Source organism: Mobula hypostoma, chromosome 2, assembly GCF_963921235.1.
Source record: "Mobula hypostoma chromosome 2, sMobHyp1.1, whole genome shotgun sequence".
Taxonomy (NCBI): domain Eukaryota; kingdom Metazoa; phylum Chordata; class Chondrichthyes; order Myliobatiformes; family Myliobatidae; genus Mobula; species Mobula hypostoma.
Window position 1 is genome coordinate 112,493,522 of NC_086098.1, and position 23,296 is coordinate 112,516,817.

General features: G+C 39.1%; 1 protein-coding gene across 1 annotated transcript in view; it reads right to left on the bottom strand.

Moving 5' to 3' along the window:
- The window catches only part of hbs1l (HBS1-like translational GTPase), a 181,637-nt gene that overhangs the window by 24,091 nt on the left and 134,250 nt on the right, over positions 1-23,296 (bottom strand). The window contains exons 8-13 of the mRNA XM_063040428.1: positions 18,603-18,720; positions 15,823-15,969; positions 15,628-15,702; positions 11,248-11,365; positions 11,044-11,112; positions 7,485-7,589 (exon numbers count right to left, since the gene is read on the bottom strand). Of these exons, the coding sequence (XP_062896498.1) occupies positions 7,485-7,589; positions 11,044-11,112; positions 11,248-11,365; positions 15,628-15,702; positions 15,823-15,969; positions 18,603-18,720 (632 nt within the window). The remainder of the gene's footprint in view (positions 1-7,484; positions 7,590-11,043; positions 11,113-11,247; positions 11,366-15,627; positions 15,703-15,822; positions 15,970-18,602; positions 18,721-23,296) is intronic.

Consider the following 23,296-nt stretch of genomic DNA (forward strand, 5'->3'; position numbering starts at 1 on the left):
CTATACTTCTACAATCTCCAATGAAAGAAAAACACCTCTCGGCATCCATCTTGTCAGTTCCTCACAGAAAAATATGGTCTATTGTGAGGATAAATCGTTCTTCTACACTCTAACAAATACAAACTGATTATACATGTCTTTCTTAACGGACAGCCAATTTATCCAAGGCATTAATTTGGCACATGTGAAAATAGTATTCTTTCTGGATCTCAGAAAGTCCAAACTCCTTTGCAATTAAGGGCATCCTAGCAGCTTGTTGTACTTCAATGTTTACTTTGGGCCTCATGAATCAGCACACAAAGATCTCACAGGACACCTACATTTATGAGTATCTTGTTATTTAAAAATGTTCTTTTCTGTTCCTCCACATCACATCTTCCCACATCAGCATAACTCTTTACAGGGTCTTCGCATAGTCATTAGATCTCATTTTTTACCAAGCTTTGTAGCATCAGCACATTTTACATCACCTTTTCATATGTTATGAATATAAACTGTGAATTCCAGAGATGCCAATTATTGTGTTTATGTTTGGTGCTGCCAGTAAACACCAACAAACATCAGCAAACTGTAGCCTACAATGATTTTCTAAGTACCCCATAACTGTGTGCTCAGTTATAGATTCCACCATTCAGGATGACCAGTCCAGAGGTTTTCATTCTTCCAGTCCATCTTCTCCTAAATAGTAGTGTTAGGCTTGTTTTATCCCAAACTGCTGGAGATATTTAAGAAATTTTGAGAATAGAAGATCTTGAAATATAAACCTAACCATTCCTTTATGTTTTGAAGCCAATTATTTTTAAAGTCTTATGATGGATATTCACTGTCCTGGGTCAGGAGGTCTTTTCTTTTTTGCCAAGCTTAGCTTTCCAATAGTAGCTGTGAACTTCTAGAAATCAAAGTGCTGTTTTTGAGTAAGTTAAACTTCCAACTAATATTCTTTGTTCAGCTTCTTGTTGTAAATGGGAGCTAGTCTTCAGATCTTAATGTAAATGCCAATCAATAATCAGTTTGAATATTCTACATTTACTGTGTCTTAAACCGGACAAAATACTTATTTAATATTCAAAGTTATTTAGTTTAAAAAGGATCTTTGTCTTTAACAAAATTAATTTTCAGTTGATGCATTCAGAGAGTCAGTGAAAACAGGCCCTTCAGCCCAACTTGTCCATGCCAACTAAGATGCCCATCTAAACTAGTCAGTTTGCTGGTCTTGATTAAAGAAATAATTATTCTTTTGATATGTTGAACTGTTTCATCTGCTACTGTAACTTTACATTCTTTACAAAAATTTGTTCAAGAGTCTAGGCAAATGCCTGCAACTTTCCACCGTAACTGGACAATTTCATATACCCTTGCTATGAAGTTCAAAGTCAGAACTGGCAAAAATCTGGGAACAGGCCATCTATAAAGAATATTTCATTCTAATGTGCAAATAACATGGCTTTGACACCAATCAACCCAATGCCTATTATCTACGATTGTAATCAACTGTTATAGAACTGACAAAAAGGCTTGGCAAGTAATGTAATAATGAAAGCTGATTTGGCAAAGTGATAACACAACAGTGAAATTTAACTCCAACTGGCTCAGCAATTTCCTCAGTCAACACTTCCTAGAATGATTAAAGATTCAGCAACAACCAAACGAAGCACCTCACCAGAAAGGAAAACACACTCCAAAATATGATTACTGCTTCAACTATGTGAAAAACATTACACAATTTCAGTAATTTATGTTCTAAAACTGTACAGAAAATCCTAGTATCACTCATACCAACACGGTTAACATTTTGAATCAACGAGGCACTAAGCCATAACAGGAAGAACAGTTTTCTGGTATTCTCTTATCAAATAGATTCTATTGAATAAGCAAAATAATACATAAGGAACTGAGATGATGAACTTGCACATACAAAAATACACATTTTCACTTAAAATTTTAGTCTTAATAATATTTGTGATGTTAAATGACAAATACAACCATTCTCTCACATCTACCTGATGATACAAAGAAAACATACTGCAACCTTCTTTGGAGGTAGTTCCTTGTGTTTTCCAGAGAACAATGAATTCAGTGTGTGGAATATTGTTATGTCAAAATTAGAAAAACATATGACAAAATGTTCAGATATGAGAAAACTCTGTGAGAGAGTACTAAATCATTCAGCCAAGAGGATCTGTAAAGCAGAATTTCTGATATTTCTCAATCACTCACACCAAAACAGATACCTGATGAAGAAAAGGTCAGTTTTGGCTATGGTGTTTCAACGATGTATTGACACTAATGGACTTGGAATATGCCTTTCTTACCTAACAGACAATTTGCAGTGTATATGCAATTATATCACATGGATCTCTGACAATTAATTTTTGCAGGAATTCTCCGCCATCTGTTATAAATTTCGTAGATGAGTCATATTAATTTGATCACTTCTACCATGAAAAATACAGCTAACAAATGGATAAATTCAGGTAAAAGTTTTTTTTGAAAAAAATAGGATGGGAAGCAAAACTCAAGGGGTGATCCAGCATGACAATATTACTGGCTACTACCAGAAGGTGGGGGAGAATACTGGCAGGGTTGATGACAGAGCAGAGATGGCTGAATTTTCCGAAAATAGTTCACAAGGCACAGGATAGATATGTCCCACAGAGGAAGTTGTTCTCAAATGGCAACAGTAGGCAACCATGGCTGACAAGGGATGTTAAGGGCTGTGTAAAAGCCAAGGAAAGGGCAAAAAAGGTAGCAATAGTGAGTGGAACGTTGGATGATTGGGAAACTTTTAAAATCCAACAAAAGGCAACTAAAAATATTATAAGAAGGGAAAAGAAGAAATATGAGGGCAAAATAGCCAATAATATAAAGCAGGATACCAAAAGATTTTCAGTTATATAAAAAGAGTAAAAGGGAGGTGAGAGCTGACATTGGGCCACTGAAAAATGATGCTGGTGAGGTAGTAATGGAGGACAAAGAAATGTCAGATGAACCTAATGGGTACTTTGCATCTGCCTTCACTGTGGAAGACACTAGCAGTATGCCAAAGACTGAGAGTGTCAGGGAGCCATTTCTATTACAAAGGAAAAAATGCTAGACAATCCCAAAGGTCTGAAGGCAGATAAGTCACCTGTGCCAGATGGACTACATCCCAGGGTCCTTAGAGAGGTTGCTGAAGAGATAACGGATGCATTGTTTATGATCTTTCAAGAATCACTTAATTCTCGCATGGTCCTAGACGACTGAAAAATTGCAAATGTCACTCCACTCTTTAAGTAGGGAGGAAGGCAAAAGAAAGGGAATTATAGGCCAGTTAGCCTAACCTCAGTGATTAGGAAAGTGTTAGAGTCCATTATTAAGGACAACGTTTCAGGGTACTTGGAGACTAATTATAAAATAAGTCAAAGTCAACATGGTTTCTGCAAAGGGAAATCTTGCCTGACAAACCTGTTGGAATTCATTGAGGAAGTAACAAGCAGGGTGGACAAAGGAAGCAATGGATATCATTTCCTTGGATTTTCAGAAGGCATTTGATAAGGTGCCACACATGGGACTGCTTAACAAGATAAAATCCTATGGTGTTACAGGAAATATACTGGCATGGATAAAGGAATGGCTGACAGGCAGAAGGCAGCAAGTGAGAACAAAGGGGGGCCTTTTTTTGGTTGGTTGTCAGTGATAAGCAGTGTTCCTCCTTTTCATATTGTTGCTCAATGATTTAGATGGTGGAATTGATGGATTTGTGGCAAAGTTTGCAGATGATACTGTGACGAGAATACACATAAAATTAAGATGTTTGCTGGCCTGGGTTAGCATCAGTGACATCAGCAAGTGGTCTGCCACCTGCCCTCAGGGGAAGGAGAGATAAGGAACAATGGAGCAGCGCCTGGAGATGTGTAATGAAGGGACGGGAGAGAGAGAGCTGTCTGGAGCGGCTCCCCCCTTTGAACCTTGAACTGTTTGAAGTGATGGACAGGCGATGCCCCAGCAGGGGGATAAAAAGGGACCGGTTCGCTAAGGCAGACACACACGCCACCCGAGGTAACGAGACCCTGGAAGCGGTACGCTTCTCACGAGTCGGTGGGAAGTACCAGACAACGGCCAGGGTGGAAAGGTACGATCAGCGGGAACCCGGTGTGTGTCCACCCTTGCCTGGGTGCCGGGTTCACTGCAGAGGATCGACCGCATCTGGAGGAGGAGGGGTCACAGTCGGTGACCTCAGGTGACATCACCAAGGACCCGCCCAAAAGCTGCTTGTGAGCCATCTCGCCGGTCTGTGAGTGAAGCCGTGTCTGAATGATCAGTTGTTCCTGTTCTATCTCTCTCTTCCCCCACATTGTCCATCGCCATGGCAACGATTACTGCGAACTGAACTACTAAACTGGACTGAACTTTGAGTCACTTTGAAATTTGGTCATTTACCCCTAGACAACGATAGAGCTTGATTGATGCTGTTATCTTAATTCTGTGCACATGTGTGTTTATCATCGCTGAACTGTTGCATTTATTATCCTTTCGATTACTGTGTTGCTTGTTTCTTTAATAAAACTTTCTTAGTTCTAGTAATCCAGACTCCAACTGAGTGATCCATTTCTGCTGGTTTGGCAACCCAGTTACGGGGTACGTAACAATACAAAGATAGGTGAGAGGGGAAGGAAGTGTTGAGGAAGCAATGCGATTGCAGCAGGACTTAGACAAATTGGAAGAACGGACAAAGGAGAGGCAGATGGAATACAGTGTTGGGAAATGTATGATAATGCATTTTCGTAAAAGGAACAATAATGTGTACTATTATCTAAATGGGGAGAAAATTCAAACATCAGAGGTGCAAAGAGACTTGGGAGTCCTCGTGCAAGAAATCCCCGAAGGTTAATTCATGGGTTGGGTCCATGGTAAAGAAGGCAAATAGAATGTTGGCGTTTATTTCAAAGGGAATAGAATATAAAAGCAAAGAGAAAATGCTGAAGCTTTATAAGACACTAGTCAGGCTGCACTTGGAGTACTGTCAACAGTTTTGGGCCCCTTATCTCAGAAAGGATGTACTGTCATTGGAGAGTCCAGTGGAGGTTCATGAGAATGATTCGGGAATGAAGGGGTTAACATACGAGGAGCATTTGTCAGCTTTGGGCCTGTACTCCCTAGAATTTAGAAGAATGCATGGGGATCTCATTGAAATGAATGTTGAAAGGACTAGATAAGATGGACGTGCAGAGGATGTTTCCTCAGGTAGGGGTATCCAATACTAGAGGACACAGCCTCAAAACTGACGGGCAACCTTTTAGAACAGAAGTAGGGAGGAACCTTTTTATCCAAAGAGTGGTGCATCTGTGGAATGCTCTGCCACAGACTGTGGTGGAGGGAAAGTCCATGGGTATAGTCTAAGCAGAAGCTGATAGGTTCCTGATTCGTTGGGGCATCAAGGGATATGGTGAGAGGGCAAGTGTATAGGGTTGAATGGGATTTGAATCAGCCATGATAGAATGGTGAAGCAGACTCAATGAGCTGAATAGTCTACAATTACAGAATAGACTTCAAGAGGGCTTAAAAGAAGCAACAACAATTTGGAAATCTGCACCAAATACTATTCTAAGTCATAGAACCATACAATATTGATGACCAAAATAATTTATGACCATGAGAAATGTTTTCCCTTTCCAAAACTCACAGGAAAAATAGCCGTGCACTTATTATTTGCACTGAGTATGTGGTCAAGTATTTTTCGCATTAAGCATTTGCAAATGCAACATCAAACCTCAGGTCATTTGTTCCTACAAAGCGAAACCCAACATCATGAATGGTAATGATGCTTCACTACCACACAAGCTCAACGCCTTTGATGCCTGCTTTGAAAGTGAAAATGTAACTACAGCTGTGAGGGTCCCTACTGCACCCAAAGACCCTACGGATCTGTTTCGGAGGCTGATGTCAGGACATCTATCAGGAGGGTGAACCCCTGCAAGGCAGCAGGCCTCGATGGAGCACCTCTTAAGGCTCTGAAAACTTGTGCCAACCAATTTGCGGGTGTATTTTCAATCTCTAATTGCTACGGAAGTTCCCGCCTGCTGCAAAAGGGCAACAATTATACCAGTGCCCAAGAGGAGTAGTGTGAGCTGCCTTAATGACTATCGCCCAGTAGCACTCACATCTATGGTGATGAAATGCTTTGAGGTTGGTCATGGTTAGAATCAACTTTTGCCTCAGCAAAGACCTGGACCCACCGCAATTTGCCTGTCGCCACAATAGGTCTACGGCAGACACAATCTCATGGCACTTCGCACAGCCTGAGATAACCTGGACAATACAAAGACCTTTGTCAGAATGCTATTCATTGACTATAGCTTAGGGTTTAACACCATCATTCCTACAGCCTTTATTGAAAAGCTCCAGAACCTGGGACTCAGTACCTGCCTCCGCAATTGGAACCTTGACTTCCTTACCTGAAAATTACAGACTGTGTGGATTGGTAATAACGATCAGTATCCAAAACATATTCAAGGAGCTGTGCCTCAGAAAGGCGGCGCCCGTTATTAAGGACCCCCATCTTCCAGGACATGTCCTCTTTTCATTGTTACTGTCAGATAGGTGGTACAGAATCCTGAAGGCACACACTCAGCAATTCATTGAAAGCTTCTTACCCTCTGTGATCTGTTTTCTAAATGGACATTGAACCCATGAACACTACCTCACTTTTTGTTTTACTATTTCTGTCTTTTGTACTACTTTTAATTTAACTATTTAACATACATTTATTTATTTACTGTAATTTGTTTATTTTTCTTTTTCTATATTTATCATGCATTGAATTGTCTGCTGCTGCTAAGTTAGCAAATTTCACAAAATATGCCGGTGATATTAAACCTGATTCTGATTATAAAGCTTAGATATACATTATTTTAGGGTCAATGGTTCGGGTCACTGTTAATCCTTTCAATGTGCGTTAACCTTACAGCTGTCAAAATTTGTATGAATATAATGTTATTTACAGGAAGGTATCATTTCCTGCTTGGCATTGCTGCCTACCACATCTCCAACAGTGCCCTTAAGTCAGCTGCAAGGTCATCAGCCAGGGACCACCACTCATTGATGTTTCACTCTCTTAGCTTAGTACATCTCGTGGTGGCAGAACAGTGTCAGGGATGTCTCCCTGACACCCTTTGCAGCTTCCATTGGGGTTAGTCAGTCACCCAGGGTCTGACCTTACTCCTCAACCACAGCCAAAATCTGCCCTTTTCTGCCTCTTTGGTGGCCCTCCATTAAATTCCAATATAATCACAAATTACTTAATTCATTAATTCTTCCTTGCATTAAACTAATTATAATCATGTTGCATTCATACTGATACCAACGTACTACCATAATTAGTTTATGCAACGTCCTGAACATCACAATAAAAAGAATGCACAAATAGAGTTTCAAATCTCTGCTCATTCTTGCTGTAGAAAAAAAAAACCTGTTGGAGTCAAACAAAAAAGATTGTTAACATTTACCTTTAACTGTGCAAGTTTCATTTGGAGGGACAACCAGCACTCGATCTCCAGTTTGAACATATCCTGCTTCAATTTTACCTGCAACATTGAATCCTGATCCTTGATCTGCAAAATGCAAGTAATTGAATGTTGCTAACCAAATAAGTATTTAAAGTAGTTTTCTTCATGCAATTTTTTGCTGCTTATTCTACCAAATTCTCTAGCCATTGTAATTTTTTATATAGTAGTATTCAACATTGTTCTCTGGATTGGTCTTCCTATTTCAATAGAAATTCCATATACCAAATGCATTGTATGAATTTGCAGTAGAGCAGAGATACTCTGAAACAAAGGGAATAACTTCACTCCACTTCACTTGAATGAAATACTTGCACCATCTATGGACTCACTTTCAAGGACGCTTCATCTCATGTTTTTGATATTTATTGCTTATTTATTATTTCTTTATGTGTTTGCACAGATCGCTGTCTTTTGCACACCAGTTGAACACCCAAGTTAACGTGGTCTTTCACTGATTCCAGTATGGTTATTATTCTATTAAGAAAATGAATCTCAGGGTTGTATATGGTGACATATGTATTTTGATAGTATCCTTTCATATGAAATCTTATTAAGTGCTTTTTGGATATCCAAATGCACTACCATCTGACTGGTTCTCATTTACCCAGCATTACATTCTTATACATCTCAAGAAATGAGACAAATAATATTTGCCCTTATCGGTTATCAAATAAAGACCAACAATAGATCTGTTTGACTGTGCTATCATTTTCCAAATATCCTGCAATTACTTCCTTAGTGATGTAGTCAAGCATTTTCCAAGTGACTGATTTCAGTCATTTAGAAGCTAACAAGCATCAAGGTTTCCTACATTCTGTTTCCTGCCTTTGTTAAATGTCTGCAGCTTTCCAATATACTAAAGCCTTTTAAGGAACTTTGGAAGTTGGAAAAGAAAGGTAACCATAGTTTCTGCAGTGATGTACTTTAAGACCCGAGTTTTTAGGCAGTCAGATCCAGCTACATGTTAGCCTTTAGTTCCTTTAGTTTGCTCAGCCTTTGTCCCCTGATTTTCTAATATTAGATTAGTTAAAGTGTTTTCTTTAACTAAGAAAGGCATATAATATTTGTTCAAAATCTCTACATTTCCTGTTTTCCCTTCATATTTGGAGAACAATATTGATCTTAGCTATTTTTTTCCTTTCTCTATGAGGAGATCTTGATGCTTTTTATTAAAGATTTCTTGCTATCTAAATCTATTTTCCTTCCTTTGTTATGCTTTACTCATCCCATTCTTGCTTACCATTAACCTTCATAGCATGGTATTTTTTTTTCATTGATATCTAAAGAGATACAGAGGTAGATAAATGAAAAGGCTACATATGGAAAGTGTGAAGTTGGAAATAACAGCCAGAATGAGACTGTTTACAAAAGATTTAAAAGAGAAGCAAAAATTAAAACAAGAAAGAAAGAAAGAGAAGATATGAGAAAAGCAACAGACGCAAAATGCTGGAGAAACTCAGCAGGTCAAGCAGCACCTACAGGAAAAGGTCCTGAGGGTGGGTCTCGTCCCAAAATATTGACTGTTCATTTATTTCCATAGATGCCTGGGAGCTCCTCCAATATTTTCTGTGTGTTGCTTTGGATTTCCAGCATCTGTAGAATTGCTCGAACATGTGAGAAAAGAGTGGCTGTGGCATTAAAATGTGTTCTGTGGATATATGCACAGACATGGTGTAAAGATGGCATATGGAGTAAAAGGACCCATCAAAGGTAAAATGAGAACTTGTGTATGGATGCTGAGGGCAGTGTATTAAATGAGTACTTTGCATTAGCCTTCACTGCAGGAAAAAAATGGGCTTTTAAAATAATATCGCATGAAGTAAAAAGATTGAGACACCGAATACGTTATAATGAAAAGATCCAATTAAACTTTTATGTAGGTGAGTTGCATTACCAGAAGGAATGCATCTAAGAATTTGAGGGAAGTACATGAGGAAATCACAAGACCACTGCCAATATTCTTTGGATGCAGGATGGAGCAAATAAACTGGTCAGCAGCAAAAGTTACACCCTTGTTGAAAAAAGCCCTGTGACCACATGCCAGTCAGCTTAACCTTGGAGGGTGGAAATGTTTTGGAAATATTGATCCCCAATAAGATTAGTCATCACTGGAAGAAAATAGATAAACTAAGGAAAGCTAGCATAATGTGTTAAGAGCAAATCATTCTTAATGAAAATATACTTTTTAAATGAGATAATACATAGAATTGATAGAATAATGTGGTTTGTGTGGTGTACATGGGCTTCTAAAAGGCTTCTGATGAGATGCCGTATATCAGCTTATCAGCAGTGCTGTGATGCATAATATAAAAGATACTCTGATAGCAAAAATACAGAATTGACTTAGTTACACACCAAAGAGGGCTATAGTGAATGAATGTTTACAGAAAAAAAAAGGTGAAGAAAGGCAAGACTTGGCAGTACTGTAAACTGCATGCAGGATAGATTGCAGGAGGACACAAACACACTGGTGGAATGGACAGACATATAAAAGATGCAGCAGAACATGAAGTAATGTGAAATAATTTATTTTATTAAATAGAACAAGGAGTCAATAGAACAATATTAGAAGGGGATAAAGGAGGAATAGAGACCTGGGGAATGTGAGGAAAAATCATTGAAATCAGCAGTAAGATTGAGAATTGTGGCCTTTATCAATAGAAGAAAAGAACATAAAAACATAGAAATGTTGAATCTTCATAAAACACTGGCCTTGAGGCAACAGGAGTACTGTATTCAAGACTAGTTGCCAATTTAATGAAAGGCAAGAGAGTCTAAAAGGATGATAATGATGGGGGGGCTGCTACCACAATCTCTAATCTGCAAAGATTAGAGATACTAGGTGAAGAAGCTGGCTAAAGGGAAGACAGAGGAGATATTTGATAGGTGTATATAAAATAAGGGACCTGAACTTTGTGGACAGAGGGAGTTTCCTTTGGTGGAGGAATCGAGAACAATAACAGCTCTTAAAATAAAGAAAATTAAGAGTGACAAGTTGAAGTTTTTCATGTAGTATTTGATTGGAATATTCAAAGCACTGCTTGTAATGGGCAGAATGACAGCCTTCAGCACGTAACCATTCTATAGATTTGACATCATAATTTCCTTTGTTAGACACATTCTTGTCATAGTCTATTTTTCAATTAATTACACTATTGTTGGGAATTGTACAGTACATGCTTATTCAAGGCACTGCTTACCTACTATCCATCTTCCTAGCTACTTTAGCTATCTATGCCTTAATGTGTTTGTAAAAACCTTTGTTAAAACTGAAGTTACAATTTAAAGATCCAGGTCTCTCATTCTCAAAAAGAATGATTGCTCTGCCCCAAAGGATCCTTTAACATGAGAACATTAACCAACCAAGACAATAATGAAGAAACATGCAAATATACATCTTTTCACATTGCTCCGTCAACATCATTTGCTGTATAAATTGGTACAAGGCCAAAAGATACCAAAGAGACCAGTCAATCATTGTTTTTTTTTAAAAACATACCTTTAAAAACATCCGACACACACAATCTAAATGGTTTTTCCACTGGTCTTTGAGGTGATTTAAAAGAATCTGAAAGAAAAGTACCAAATTAAACGCAGAAATGAACTTCCACCTCTAAAAAAAAATTATACTTATCCAAATACTTGTATTATAATTAAATGAGATGGATGAATAAATGAAATCATAGTTTCATATAATGCTGACCAATCTGTTCTAACAGGCAAGGTCCATTGTACCAGGCTCTGAGTTCTGCAACTTGACTTCTAGTAGTTAAATTCTCGCCAGTCAATCCAGCTGTAGGAACGTAAGCAACGTCAGAATCCTGATAGGTACAAAAGTACAGACATTATTTATTAAGTATTTGAACTCTCAAGTTTTTTTCCATTGGTAATTATTAAAGATTATCTTTACAAAGAATAATTTAATAAATGTAGCTTATTTAAACAATGTTCTAATGAACTATTCTTAAAGGATGAACAAATTGAAATATCTAAAATGTAATTTTATAAAACACGAATACTATTTTATTGAACATTTTTTAAAAATCAAATTTATTACAATTGGTAATAGTAAAAGCAAGGGTAGAATCTGCTGTAACTTTCTTTTTACTGTGGGAAATTAGAGAAAATAAACTACCCCTAGAAACACGTTGTAAAACAAGAGTGAAAAATGGGTATCACTACCAAGACAAATAGTTATTGCTCATTCCAAATTGCAAAGAATGGGTGGGTTATCGTAGTCTGAAAGGTAAATGTAAATCAATGGCACTGTGGTAAGGGGCTCCAAGAATTGCAAGCCCAATATCATGAACAGTACGCAAGTTGGAACAAAGATTGTGTTGAGTTCTGGAGTAAAGTACAATTGTCCTGGCAATACCTAAATTTGGAATCAGTGAGCAAGTTATTCTTGAATAATTGCCACTTAACCACACTGCAGGTGACACTTACTGTTAAAATCCTTTTCCGATGATTGACAATGGAGTGATTAGGTAGCAGGCAGTCATAATGGTTTGTGGACAGGAGATTACCAGGGAGATGTCAGTGTTCTAACTATTCTGGGATGGGTTTAGCTAAAGAAACAGCTAGTTCTGGTTTACAGGTGGGATGTCAGCTGGTCTCATTACTCACGCTACATTTTGTATTCTTGATTCAGAGTGTAAATACATTTGTTAATTGTTAATTTATTTATTCTTGTTACAAGCTTGGTTTTGCATGCCACCCAGAAAGATTGTTCCAAACATAAATACAGTGAGGTAGTGCAACAGGAAAAACAGTAACAAACAGTAGAATATAATACAGCAAGGACAGTGATTTGGTATAAGGCATAGTGAAGTAAGCCGAAAGATCAAGAGTTCATCTTTATTGTAATTAACAGGTCCATTCAAGAGTCTTATAACAGTCGGATAGAAGCTATTAGTACATGTTTACAAGCTTTTCAATCTTCTGCTCAGTGGAAGGGGGAAAAGGGAGAATGACCCAGGTAGGAGAGTTCTTTGATTATGTTGGGTGTTTTCCCAAGACAGAGGGAAACAGCAGTTGGGGAGGTAATAGACTGGGCTGTCTTCATAACGCTGTAATTTCTTGAGTCTTCAGTAGAGCAGCTGCTATATTAAGCTGTGATGCAACTGAATAGGAGGTGCAATTTGGCTAAGTACTGCTTTTGCAGCAGTGAAGAATCTCAAAAGAAGAATAAGCTGGACCCAAGAGTCATTAAAATCTAAGGTTTAGAGGTCAATCATTTTGTCGTCCTGTCAATACCAGTTGAAAAAGGCCTATGTAACTTAATTCATCTTCTCAGATCTTGGTCTGTCACCTGGTGCAAGAGCACAGTCAAGACTGGACTCAACTACTTTTAAACTACATGACTACTTCCACATCAACGACCCCTTCAGGCAGCGTGCTGACTGTGACTGAATATATTAATAAAACCAGTTCGTCTCATTACGTTCCCCATTATTCATGGCTCAGTAACAGGACTGAAAAACTTTAGTTATAAATGCTCAATGAAGGCTGCTCATCTCCTGCAGCATGTAGGCCAGAAAATTCCAATGTTAAAGTGTTTACTCTGCTTCTCTTACCACAATGATTGCTGGGCCTACTCATTAGTGGCATTTTGTGCTTTTGTTTCAAGTTCACAAGATCTAAATTCTTTGCCTCAATTCCTCTTAAAACATAAATATAGCTCCATGTTCACTAATATGTCACCCTATTTTTCCTTTGACTGATGCTACTCTTGACATGTACTACTATACTGCTCATAGAATAGGGTTAGTAAAATAACATCTATGCCAGGTCATGATGGTTAGAAACATAGAAAACCTACAGCGCAGTACAGGCCCTTCGGCCCACAAAGCTATACTGAACATGTCCTTACCTTAGAAATTACCTAGGTTTGCCCATAGCCCTCTATTTTTCTAAGCTCCATGTACCTATCCAGGAGCCTCTTTAAAAGATCCTACCGACCACCATCGCTGGCAGCCCATTCCACGCACTCACCACTCTCTACGTTAAAAAAAACTTACCCCTGACGTTTCCTCTGTACCTACTTCCAAGCTCCTTAAAAATGTGCCCTCTCGTGCTAGCCATTTCAGCCCTGGGAAAAAGCCTCTGACTATCCACACGATCAATGCCTCTCATCATCTTATATACCTCTATCAGGTCACCTCTCATCCTCCATCGCTCCAAGGAGAAAAGGCCGACTTCACTCAACCTATTCTCATAAGACATGCCCTCCAATCCAGGCAACATCCTTGTAAATCTCCTCTGCACCCTTTCTATGGTTTCCACACCCTTCCTGTAGTGATGCGACCAGAACTGAGCACAATCCTTCAAGTGGGGTCTGGCCAAGGTCCTATATAGCTGCAACATTACCTCTCGGCTCCTATGCTCAATCCCATGATTGATGAAGGTCAATGCACCATATGCCTTCTTAACCAGAGTCAACCTGCGCAGCAGCTTTGAGTGTCCTGTGGGCACGGACCCCAAGATCCCTCTGATCCTCCACACTGCCAAGAGTTTTATCATTAATACTATATTCTGCCATCATATTTGACCCACCAAAATGAACCACCTCATACCTATCTGGGTTGAACTCCATCTGCCACTTCTTAGCCCAGTTTTGCATTCTATCAATGTCCTGCTGTAACATCTAACAGCCCGCCACACTATCCACAACACCCCCAACCTTTGTGTCATCAGCAAATTTACGAGCCTATCCCTCCACTTCATCATCCTGGTCACATAAAATTCATGAAGAGTAGGTATTTGTTACAAATTAAAGATTGTAGCTTCTCTTTGCGATCAAACTTGAGACTATACAAGAATGGTGTAGTGGTCACTGTGATGAATTCTATCACAGATGGGTGCATTAACAGGGAGACTGGTACAATCAGGGCAACCCAAATTTTTTTCCCACTGGTCCTCAGCCACCATCCCACTAGCCTCTGCGTCCAGTACATAATTCTCTGCAGCTTCTGCCATCTTCCAACAGGATCCCACCACCAAGTACATCTGTCCCTCCCCTCTCTTTCTGATTTCCACAGAACGGGTCTCTACGTAACTCCCTTCTCTATTCGTCCCTCTCCACTGACCTCCCTCCCGGTACTTATCCTGGCAAGTCGAACAAGTGCCACACCCACCCCTACACCTCCTCCCTCATTACAGCCAGGGCCCAAACAGTCCTTCCACGTGAGGCGACACTTCACCTGCGAGTATGTTGGGTCATCTACTGTATCCGGTAGATTGGAAGCCTGCTTTACCCCATCGGTCACAAAAAGCAGGATTTCCCAGTGGCCATCCATATCTACATATCAGTCCATGGCCTTCCCTACTGCCGTGATGAGGCCACACTCAGGCTGGAGGAGCAACATCTTACTTTCCATCTGGGTAGCCTCCAACCTGATGACATGAAAAGTGATTTCTTGAACTTCCAATAATTGTCCTCTTGTTCTCCTTCACCATTCCCTATTCTTGTTTCCCCCTCTCACCTGAACTCCTTACCTCCTTCTGGTGCTCTTCCTCCTTCCCTTTCTTCCAGGGTCTTCTGTCCTCTCCTATCAGATTTCCCCTTCACCAGCCCTTTATCTCTTTCACCAATCAACTTCCCGGTGCTTTACTTCACCCCTCTCCCTCTTCCAGTTTCACTATCACCTGCCCTCTTGTACTTCTTCCTCCCCTCCCCCCACTTCCTTATTCTGACTTCTTCCTCCTTCCTTTCCAGTTCTGGTGAAGGGTCTTGGCCCAAAACATCAACTGTTTACTCTTTTCCTTTGATGCTGCCTGGCCTGCTGAGTTCCTCCAGCATGTTGTGTGTTACTTTACTGATTCTCTCCCAGTATACAGTAAGCAGTCTCCCTTCCCACCCATTTATGTTTGAAAAAATAAAATGTTTTCTGAACTACAATTGGATTTTTTCTAATTGTGTAATCCTTCCATTTTCACTTTAATGCTGAATTTTTTATTACTTTTCAGGCATAATTCAAACAGGAGAAATTTTGCAATATATTACCAACTTGTTTAGTGCTATATCTAGCAAACTAAGTTGTAGTACGACAGATAAATTGAATACAGCAATCTCATTGCTTACTTTGAAACCTGCTTGCTTCAAGAAGTGCCCAAGTTTGATAGAAATCTCTTTAAATCTTTCAGGTTGCCATTTCACCTGCAAAATCAACCAAAAATTGTCACAGTTGGGCATGTAACCATTTTCTCATGAGGTACAGGAAACTGTGGTATAAACCAATCTGAGATAATGTGCTAGACATCGACTCATTAGGTTTACCTGATCCATCTTGTTAACAGCAACAGCCAACTGTGTTACACCAAGAGAGCGCACAAGCAATGCATGTTCTCTTGTCTGCCCACCAGCCTCAAATCCAGCCTCAAATTCTCCACGACTTGCATCTACAACTAGGATTGCAACATCAGCCTGGAAATAGGAAGCAAACAGAAACTTCAAAACTCTGCAAAATTCACAAGATAATTTCATTTCCAAGTTTTAATAATATAACATAATAACAGCATTTTACTAAAAAACAACTTGACTTTTAATTTTGTTACATTGATTTATTGCCTTTAAATATGGTTTCAATTTTGCAGTTAATTAGTTATTACAAAAGGCATAGAAAATAATGGCCAGTTTAGATTTAGTGTTGCTCTAGCTAAAGAAACCAAGGGTATCATTGTCAGCTTGTATCATCTTACACAAAGGAAGCGAGTCTTAAGAAGAGCAAAGGAATATAATGGTTAAGATTTTTACTGCTATGTTGTAGGTATTTCATTTTAGCAGTTCTGAAAGAGCAGTCTGTTCTGCTTTTAGCATGTTTGGGTTTGAGTTAAGATAAGGAATGTGCTATCAACCAATCAGGAGAGTGGAATTGGGAGAGGTTCTGGAAAATGCTGGGTTGAAGATCTTTGTTTGCGGGAGTTGGAAGAAGACAGCAGAAAAGGTGGCTGAGGATGCCATTCCTGTTGCACAAGGTGCTTTGTGCAGATGAATGGCTTCAAGAAGGAAGAACCAATATACCCGTGGGAGCCCCATTTGTTCCAGATGGATTTTGAGCAGTGTACAGAAGGTGGTGTGTGCTTTCATGCAGACCAAGGGTCCAGCGCACAAATGACAGACAAGTTCAAGATAAGCTTCAACTTAAGTGTACATTTGACTGTTTAAGAATAATGGGGCTTTTTTGTTTTTTTCTTTCTTTCATTTAATAACTGCTTGCTTAAATTACCATTCATAAACATACTTCTTTTTAATTGCATGCAGTGTACGACCTGTTATTTCTTGCCCACGGCAGTAAATCGCACAGCTTTCACACATACCAGGGTTTGGGAGGGAGACCTCATGGATTTGGCAGGACCAAACTTGTATACACCTTAGATGTATGTAGCCAGAGAAAGGTGGGTTTATCGCCTCAGAATCCAGTGACTGTTAGTGAGAATTTTGCACAGTACTGTAGTCATAAAATTTGTTTATGACATATGTGAGTCATAATAAACTTGGTTCTGATATGAGTCACCAGTTCGACAGAGTGGAAAGGAGGAAGGGAGAGGGGAATCACGGTTGGGGAAAGGAGGAAGGGAGAGGTGAATCACAGTTGGGAAAAAGGGAAGGGAGGGAGAAGGAAGCAGGAAGCATGAGAGAGACATTCTGTAATGATCATTAAACCAATTGTTTGGTAGTGAATGACCTTGCTTGGTATCTCAGGGCTGGGTGTGTCTGCATTGTGCCACGCCATGTCCCTGGCACTCCTTCTCTGCAATTAGTCCCACACCTCTCCCAGCCAATCCACCCTCGCCATTCCCAACATCCTTTGCTCCCGCCAGATTTACACACTCACTCTCCATGTTGACAAATACAGTACTATGCTCAGGTACCCCACTATAGAAATGTGCCCAAGATGTTTTCACAGAACTGTAGCTTTCCATATTGATATAACATTATAAGATAGCCTTTGAAAAAGGAATGGAAGCAAAATAAAAAATATTGTAAGGGATCATTGTTTCTTTCGACCTTGTGGCGCATCAGGCTGCATTTTTTGCTGTTTCCTTAGCATTTGTTGTTTTCGAGGTCAAGTTGCTAGCTCGACACTCAACACTCTCCACTGGTCCACTGGATGGATAGTGTCAAAGGAGCTGGCTGGATTTGAACATGGGACCATTTGCCTCGAAGTCCGGTGCTGATGCCACTACACCACCAGCTGGCATCGTAAGGGATGAAAGCAGTTAGCATCAGATATTCTTTTTCATTGAATCATACAACAGAAATGTAAATTCAAATTATTTAGAGCTGGCAGCAGGAAATTGCTTAATAGAACAGTGCAGCACAGGAACAGACTCTTTAGCACATGATGCCTGTGCTATTAAACTAATCCCATTGATCTGCATATCTTCCATTCCAAACATGCTCACTCACACACCTGTCTAAATGCCTATTAAATGTCACTATCATATCTGCATCTCCTCACACTTGACATTCCAAAAATGAAGTTTATTTACTATATGTTCAGTGATGTATATAAAATTGTAGTTCTTACATACTGCTTAACAAATTTAATGTGAAGAGTACACCTCAGATGAATACTGGCAGTATTTCAGGCACAGCTTGAGGAAACAACAGAAATTGGAGTCGGTAATTAAAGCTGTGAAAAGCACAAATACAGCTAAAACTAAACTGAAATATAATTATACTGTATCAATCCGAGTATCAAAGAAAGAGAAGAAATGAGATGGGCGATTTTAGGAGAAAACATGTGCACTTTTCATCAAAGATCCAAACACTGCCTTGCAGCACAAGACAAAAACTTGTTGAATTAAATTTGACAAACAAAACCTTAGCATGGGAAATTATTAGATGAAAAATGGAATAAACTCCATTCAAGTTGTAGCTGGAATCAAACATCTTATAAAATTCTCATATTTCAAATATTGCTTATAAAAAATCAGGCTGACGTTTTGAATTATTGACCTCATTTCAACTTTTCAAAAATCTGCTTAAGTTTAAATATAAATTCAAAGAATGGTAGCTGCCAGAACTGTAACCGCAAAGATATTTTCGCTTACCTGTGCAGCACCTGTAATCATATTTGGAATGAAATCTTTGTGACCTGGTGCATCCATTAATGTGATCACTTTTGTCTTAGTTTCAAACTTTGTCACTCCTACATCCATTGTTACACCTCTAAAAGCATCAGAAATAAAAATTGTTATTCGTATTTGAGTGTTAGGAGGTTGAACATTGTATATACTTCATCTAAAACACCAGAATGTGTTATCTCACTTGACACCGAGAAGGCGTTTGATAGAGTTGAATGGGAATATTTATTTAAAATACTTGAGAAATTTAATTTTAGCCCAAAATTCATATCTTGGATTAAAATGATATATCATATACCTTTGGCTTCTGTACTTATTAATAATCAGAGATCCCCTTTTTTAGGCTTTTTAGAGGCACTAGCCAGGGCCGTCCTTTAAGCCCTTTACTATATGATATTGCCTTGGAACCCTTGGCAATCGCTCTTCGTGATTCACCCAATAAATTTGCCATTATTCGTGGCAATGAGACGCATAAAGTATCATTATATGCAGATAACCTGTTACTATATATCCCTAATCCAGAGAAATCCATTCCTGCAGTAATATTATTACTTATTCAGTTCAGTAGTTTTCCTGGTTATAAATTGAATCTTAATAAGAGTGAGCTTTTCCATTAAATATGCAAGTTCCAATCTATAGATAATCACCATTTAGACTGGTTACTGATTATTTTACTTATTTGGGTGTTAAAATTACTAAGCATAAGGATCTATTTAAAGTTAACTTTTTATCCTTAATTGAGCCTGTTAAGCAACTACTTATTAAATGGTCTCCATTGTCCCTATCATTGATTGGTCAAATCAATGCTATTAAGATGATTATTTTACCTAAATTTCTGTATCTATTTCAGGTGGTATCAATCTTCATCTCTAAATCCTTTTTTGATATTATTCTAAAATTTCTTCATAAATATGGCAGAATAAAAATCCTAGATTAAGTAAGAAATATTTACAGAAATCAAAAAAGGATGGCAGTTTGGCATTGCTGAGCTTTAGATTCTATTATTGAGCAATTAATATTCGATACCTAACGCTCTGGATGCAAGATTTGGATGAAATTCAATGTCCATGATGGGTGAACCGCGAGTGTGAGTCTGTACAGGGGTTCTCATTGGCTTCTATTTTAGGGGCTTCGCTTCCCTTTGCACTTACTAAAGTGAATAAACAAACAATTAATCCAATAATTAAACATACAATACAAATATGGTTTCAATTTCGTAAATTTTTTGGATTGAATAAATTTATCCTATCAAGTCCTATTATATCCAATTTTTTCTTCCAACCATCCAGACTGGTCAAACTTTTCTTTTATGGAAAACAAAGGGAATAATATGTTTTCGTGATTTACAAACGTATTTCTGGATAATTGTCTCATGTCCTTTGAACAGTTGACCAATAAATATAATTTGCCTAGATCACATTTTTTTCAGATATTTACAGATTAGAAACTTTTTGAAGGTTATTTTACCTACTTTTCTGATATCAAATTGAAATTACTGAATTTTTTTTAGGTTTAAACCCCTACCAGAAGAGTTTAATAGCAATTGTTTATGATTTAATTACGAAAATACATTTAGGTATGTCTGATAAAATTAAGAATGAATGGGAAAGAGAACTTCAGGTATCTTTACCCATAGAGAAAATTCTCCAACTAGTTCACACTTCTTCAATGTGTGCCAGACACGCTTTGATACAACTTAAGGTGGTTCATAGGGCCCATATGTTTAAGGATAAGTTAGCTCATTTTTATGGTCATATAAATCCTGTCTGTGACAGATGTAATTCTGAGGTGGCTTCCTTGATGCATATGTTCTGGTCTTGCCCTCTTTTTGAAAAATATTGGAAAGACATTTTTGATATTATTGCAGTAGTTTTACGTATCGATTTACAACCTCATCCTATTACTGCAATTTTTTGGATGACCAATGATAGACTTTATTCATTTATCCCCTTCAGCTTGTTGTTTGATTGCATTTGTTACGTCAATAGCCAGAAGATCCATTTTACTTAAATGGAAAGATTCTAATCCCCCTACATTTCAATGGTTTTCCTAAACTATAACATGCTTAAATTTGGAAAAAAATTAGGAGTGGTACCACTGATCCTGTGGTTAAATTTGAAGAAACTTGGCTGCCATTTAGTCAACATTTTCATATGATGTAAGTTGACCTTTTCCGGATCCTTGTTAATAACTTTTTGTTGTGTATAGAGCGGAGTTAATGACAAATAATGATTTTAACCGATGAAATATTGCAGCCCAGTTTCTGTTTTGTTTGATTTTGCTTTTTTTAGTGTAGGGGATAAAAACTTTTTTTTTGAATCTTTTTCACGTTCAGTTATTAAGAGATTGGGAGGTTTAAATTAAATATGTTACTCAGAGTCTGTGTCTGTATACATTAATCGTTATTGATGTAATTCCAATCTCATTGTATCATTAACATTGTTATGTTTATCAATTTGAAACTCAATAAAAAAGATTTTTTAAAAAGCATCGGAAAAGTCCATTTTTAAACAATCTTGAAAGGCTCAATAATGCATCATTTAAAATACCAGTTTTATCTAGTGTTATGGCACAAATGTCTACAGGGGAAGGAACTCCATTCTCGCACAATCTTAATTATTTGTAGATATAGAAACAGGAAAACATAGAAACCTACAGCACAATACAGGCCCTTCAGCCCACAAAGCGGTGCTGAACATGTCCTTTCCTGAGAACTACCTAGCCTTACCCATAGCACTCTATTTTTCTAAGCTCCATGTACCTATCCAGTAAACAGTAAAGGCATCCGTTAGTCTTGCGAGACCATGGATCTGCGCCTGGAAAGTCTTCACTCTCCAGGGCGCAGGCCTGGGCAAGGTTGTATGGAAGACAAGCAGCTGCCCATACTGCAAGTCTCCCCTCTCCACGACACCAATGTTGTCCAAGGGAAGGGCATTAGGACCCATACAGCTTGGCACCAGCGTCGTCGCAGAGCAATGTGTGATTAAGTGCCTTGCCATGTTCCCTCAGCAGGGGCTCGAACTCACGATCTTCAGGTCGCTGGTCCAATGCCTTAACCACTTGGCCATGTGCCCACACACGTACCTATCCAGGAGTCTCTTAAAAGACCAATCATTTCCATCTCTACCACTGGTGCCGGCAACCCATTCCACGCGCTCACCACTTTCTGCATAAAAAACTTACCTGACCTCTCCTCTATACCTACTTCCAAGCACCTCAAAACTATGCCCTCTCACGCTAACCATTTCAGCTCTGGGAAAAAGCCTCTGACTATCCACACGATCAATGCCTCTCATTATCTTGCACACCTCTATCAAGTCCACCTCTCATCCTCCGTCGTTCCCAGGAGAAAAGGCCAAGTTCACTCAACCTGTTTTCATAAGGAATGCTCCCCAATCCAGGCAGTATCTTTGTAAATCTCCTCTGCACCCTTTCTATGATTTCCATGTCCTTCTTGTAGTGAGGCAACCAGAACTGAGCACAGTACTCCAAGTGGGGTCTGACCAGAGTCCCATATAGCTGCGACATTACCTCTCTGCTTCTAAACTCAATCCCACAGTTGATGAAGGCCAATGCACTGTATGCCTTCTTAACCACAGAGTCAACCTGCATGGCTGCTTTGAGTGTCCTATGGATTCCGACTCCAAGATCCCTCTGATCGCCCACACTGCCAAGAGTCTTACCATTAATGCTATGTTCTGCCATCATATTTGACCTACCAATATGAACCACCTCACACTTATCTGGGCTGAATTCCATCTGTCACTTCTCAGCCCAGTTTTGCATCCTATCAATGTCCCGCTGTAACCTCTGACAGCCCTCCACACTATCCACAACACCCGCAACCTTTGTGTCATCAGCAAATTTACTAACCCATCCTTCCACTTTGTCATCCATGTCATTTATAAAAATCACGAAGAGTAAGGGTCCCAGAACAGATCCCTGAGGCACACCACTGGTCACCAACCTCCATGCAGAATATGACCCGTCTACAACCACTCTTTGCCTTCTGTGGGCAAGCCAGTTCTGGATCCACAAAGCAATGTCCCCTTGGATCCCATGCCTCCTAACTTTCTCAATAAGCCTTGCATGGGGTACTTTATTAAATGCCTTGCTGAAATCCATATACACTACATCCATGGCCCTACCTTCATCAATGTGTTTAGAAACATCCTCAAAAAATTAAATCAGGCTTGTAAGGCATGACCTGCCTTTGACAAAGCCATGCTGACTATTCCTAATCATATTATGCCTCTCCAAATGTTCACAAATTCTGTCTCTCAGGATCTTCTCCATCAACTTACCAACCACTGAAGTAAGACTCACTGCTCTCTAATTTCCTGGCCTATCCCTACTCCCTTTCTTGAATAATGGAACAACACCCGCAACCCTCCAATCCTCCAGAACCTCTCCCGTCCTCATTGATGATGCAAAGATCATCGCCAGAGGCTCAGCAATCTCCTTCCTCACTTCCCACAGTAGCCTGCAGTACATCCCGTCCAGTCCCGGTGACTTATCCAACTTGATACTTTCTAAAAGCTCCAGCACATCCTCTTCCTTAATATCTACATGCTCAAGCTTTCCAGTCCGCTGTAAGTCATCCCTACAATCGCCAAGATCCTTTCCCGTAGTGAATACTGAAGCAAAGTATTCATTAAGTA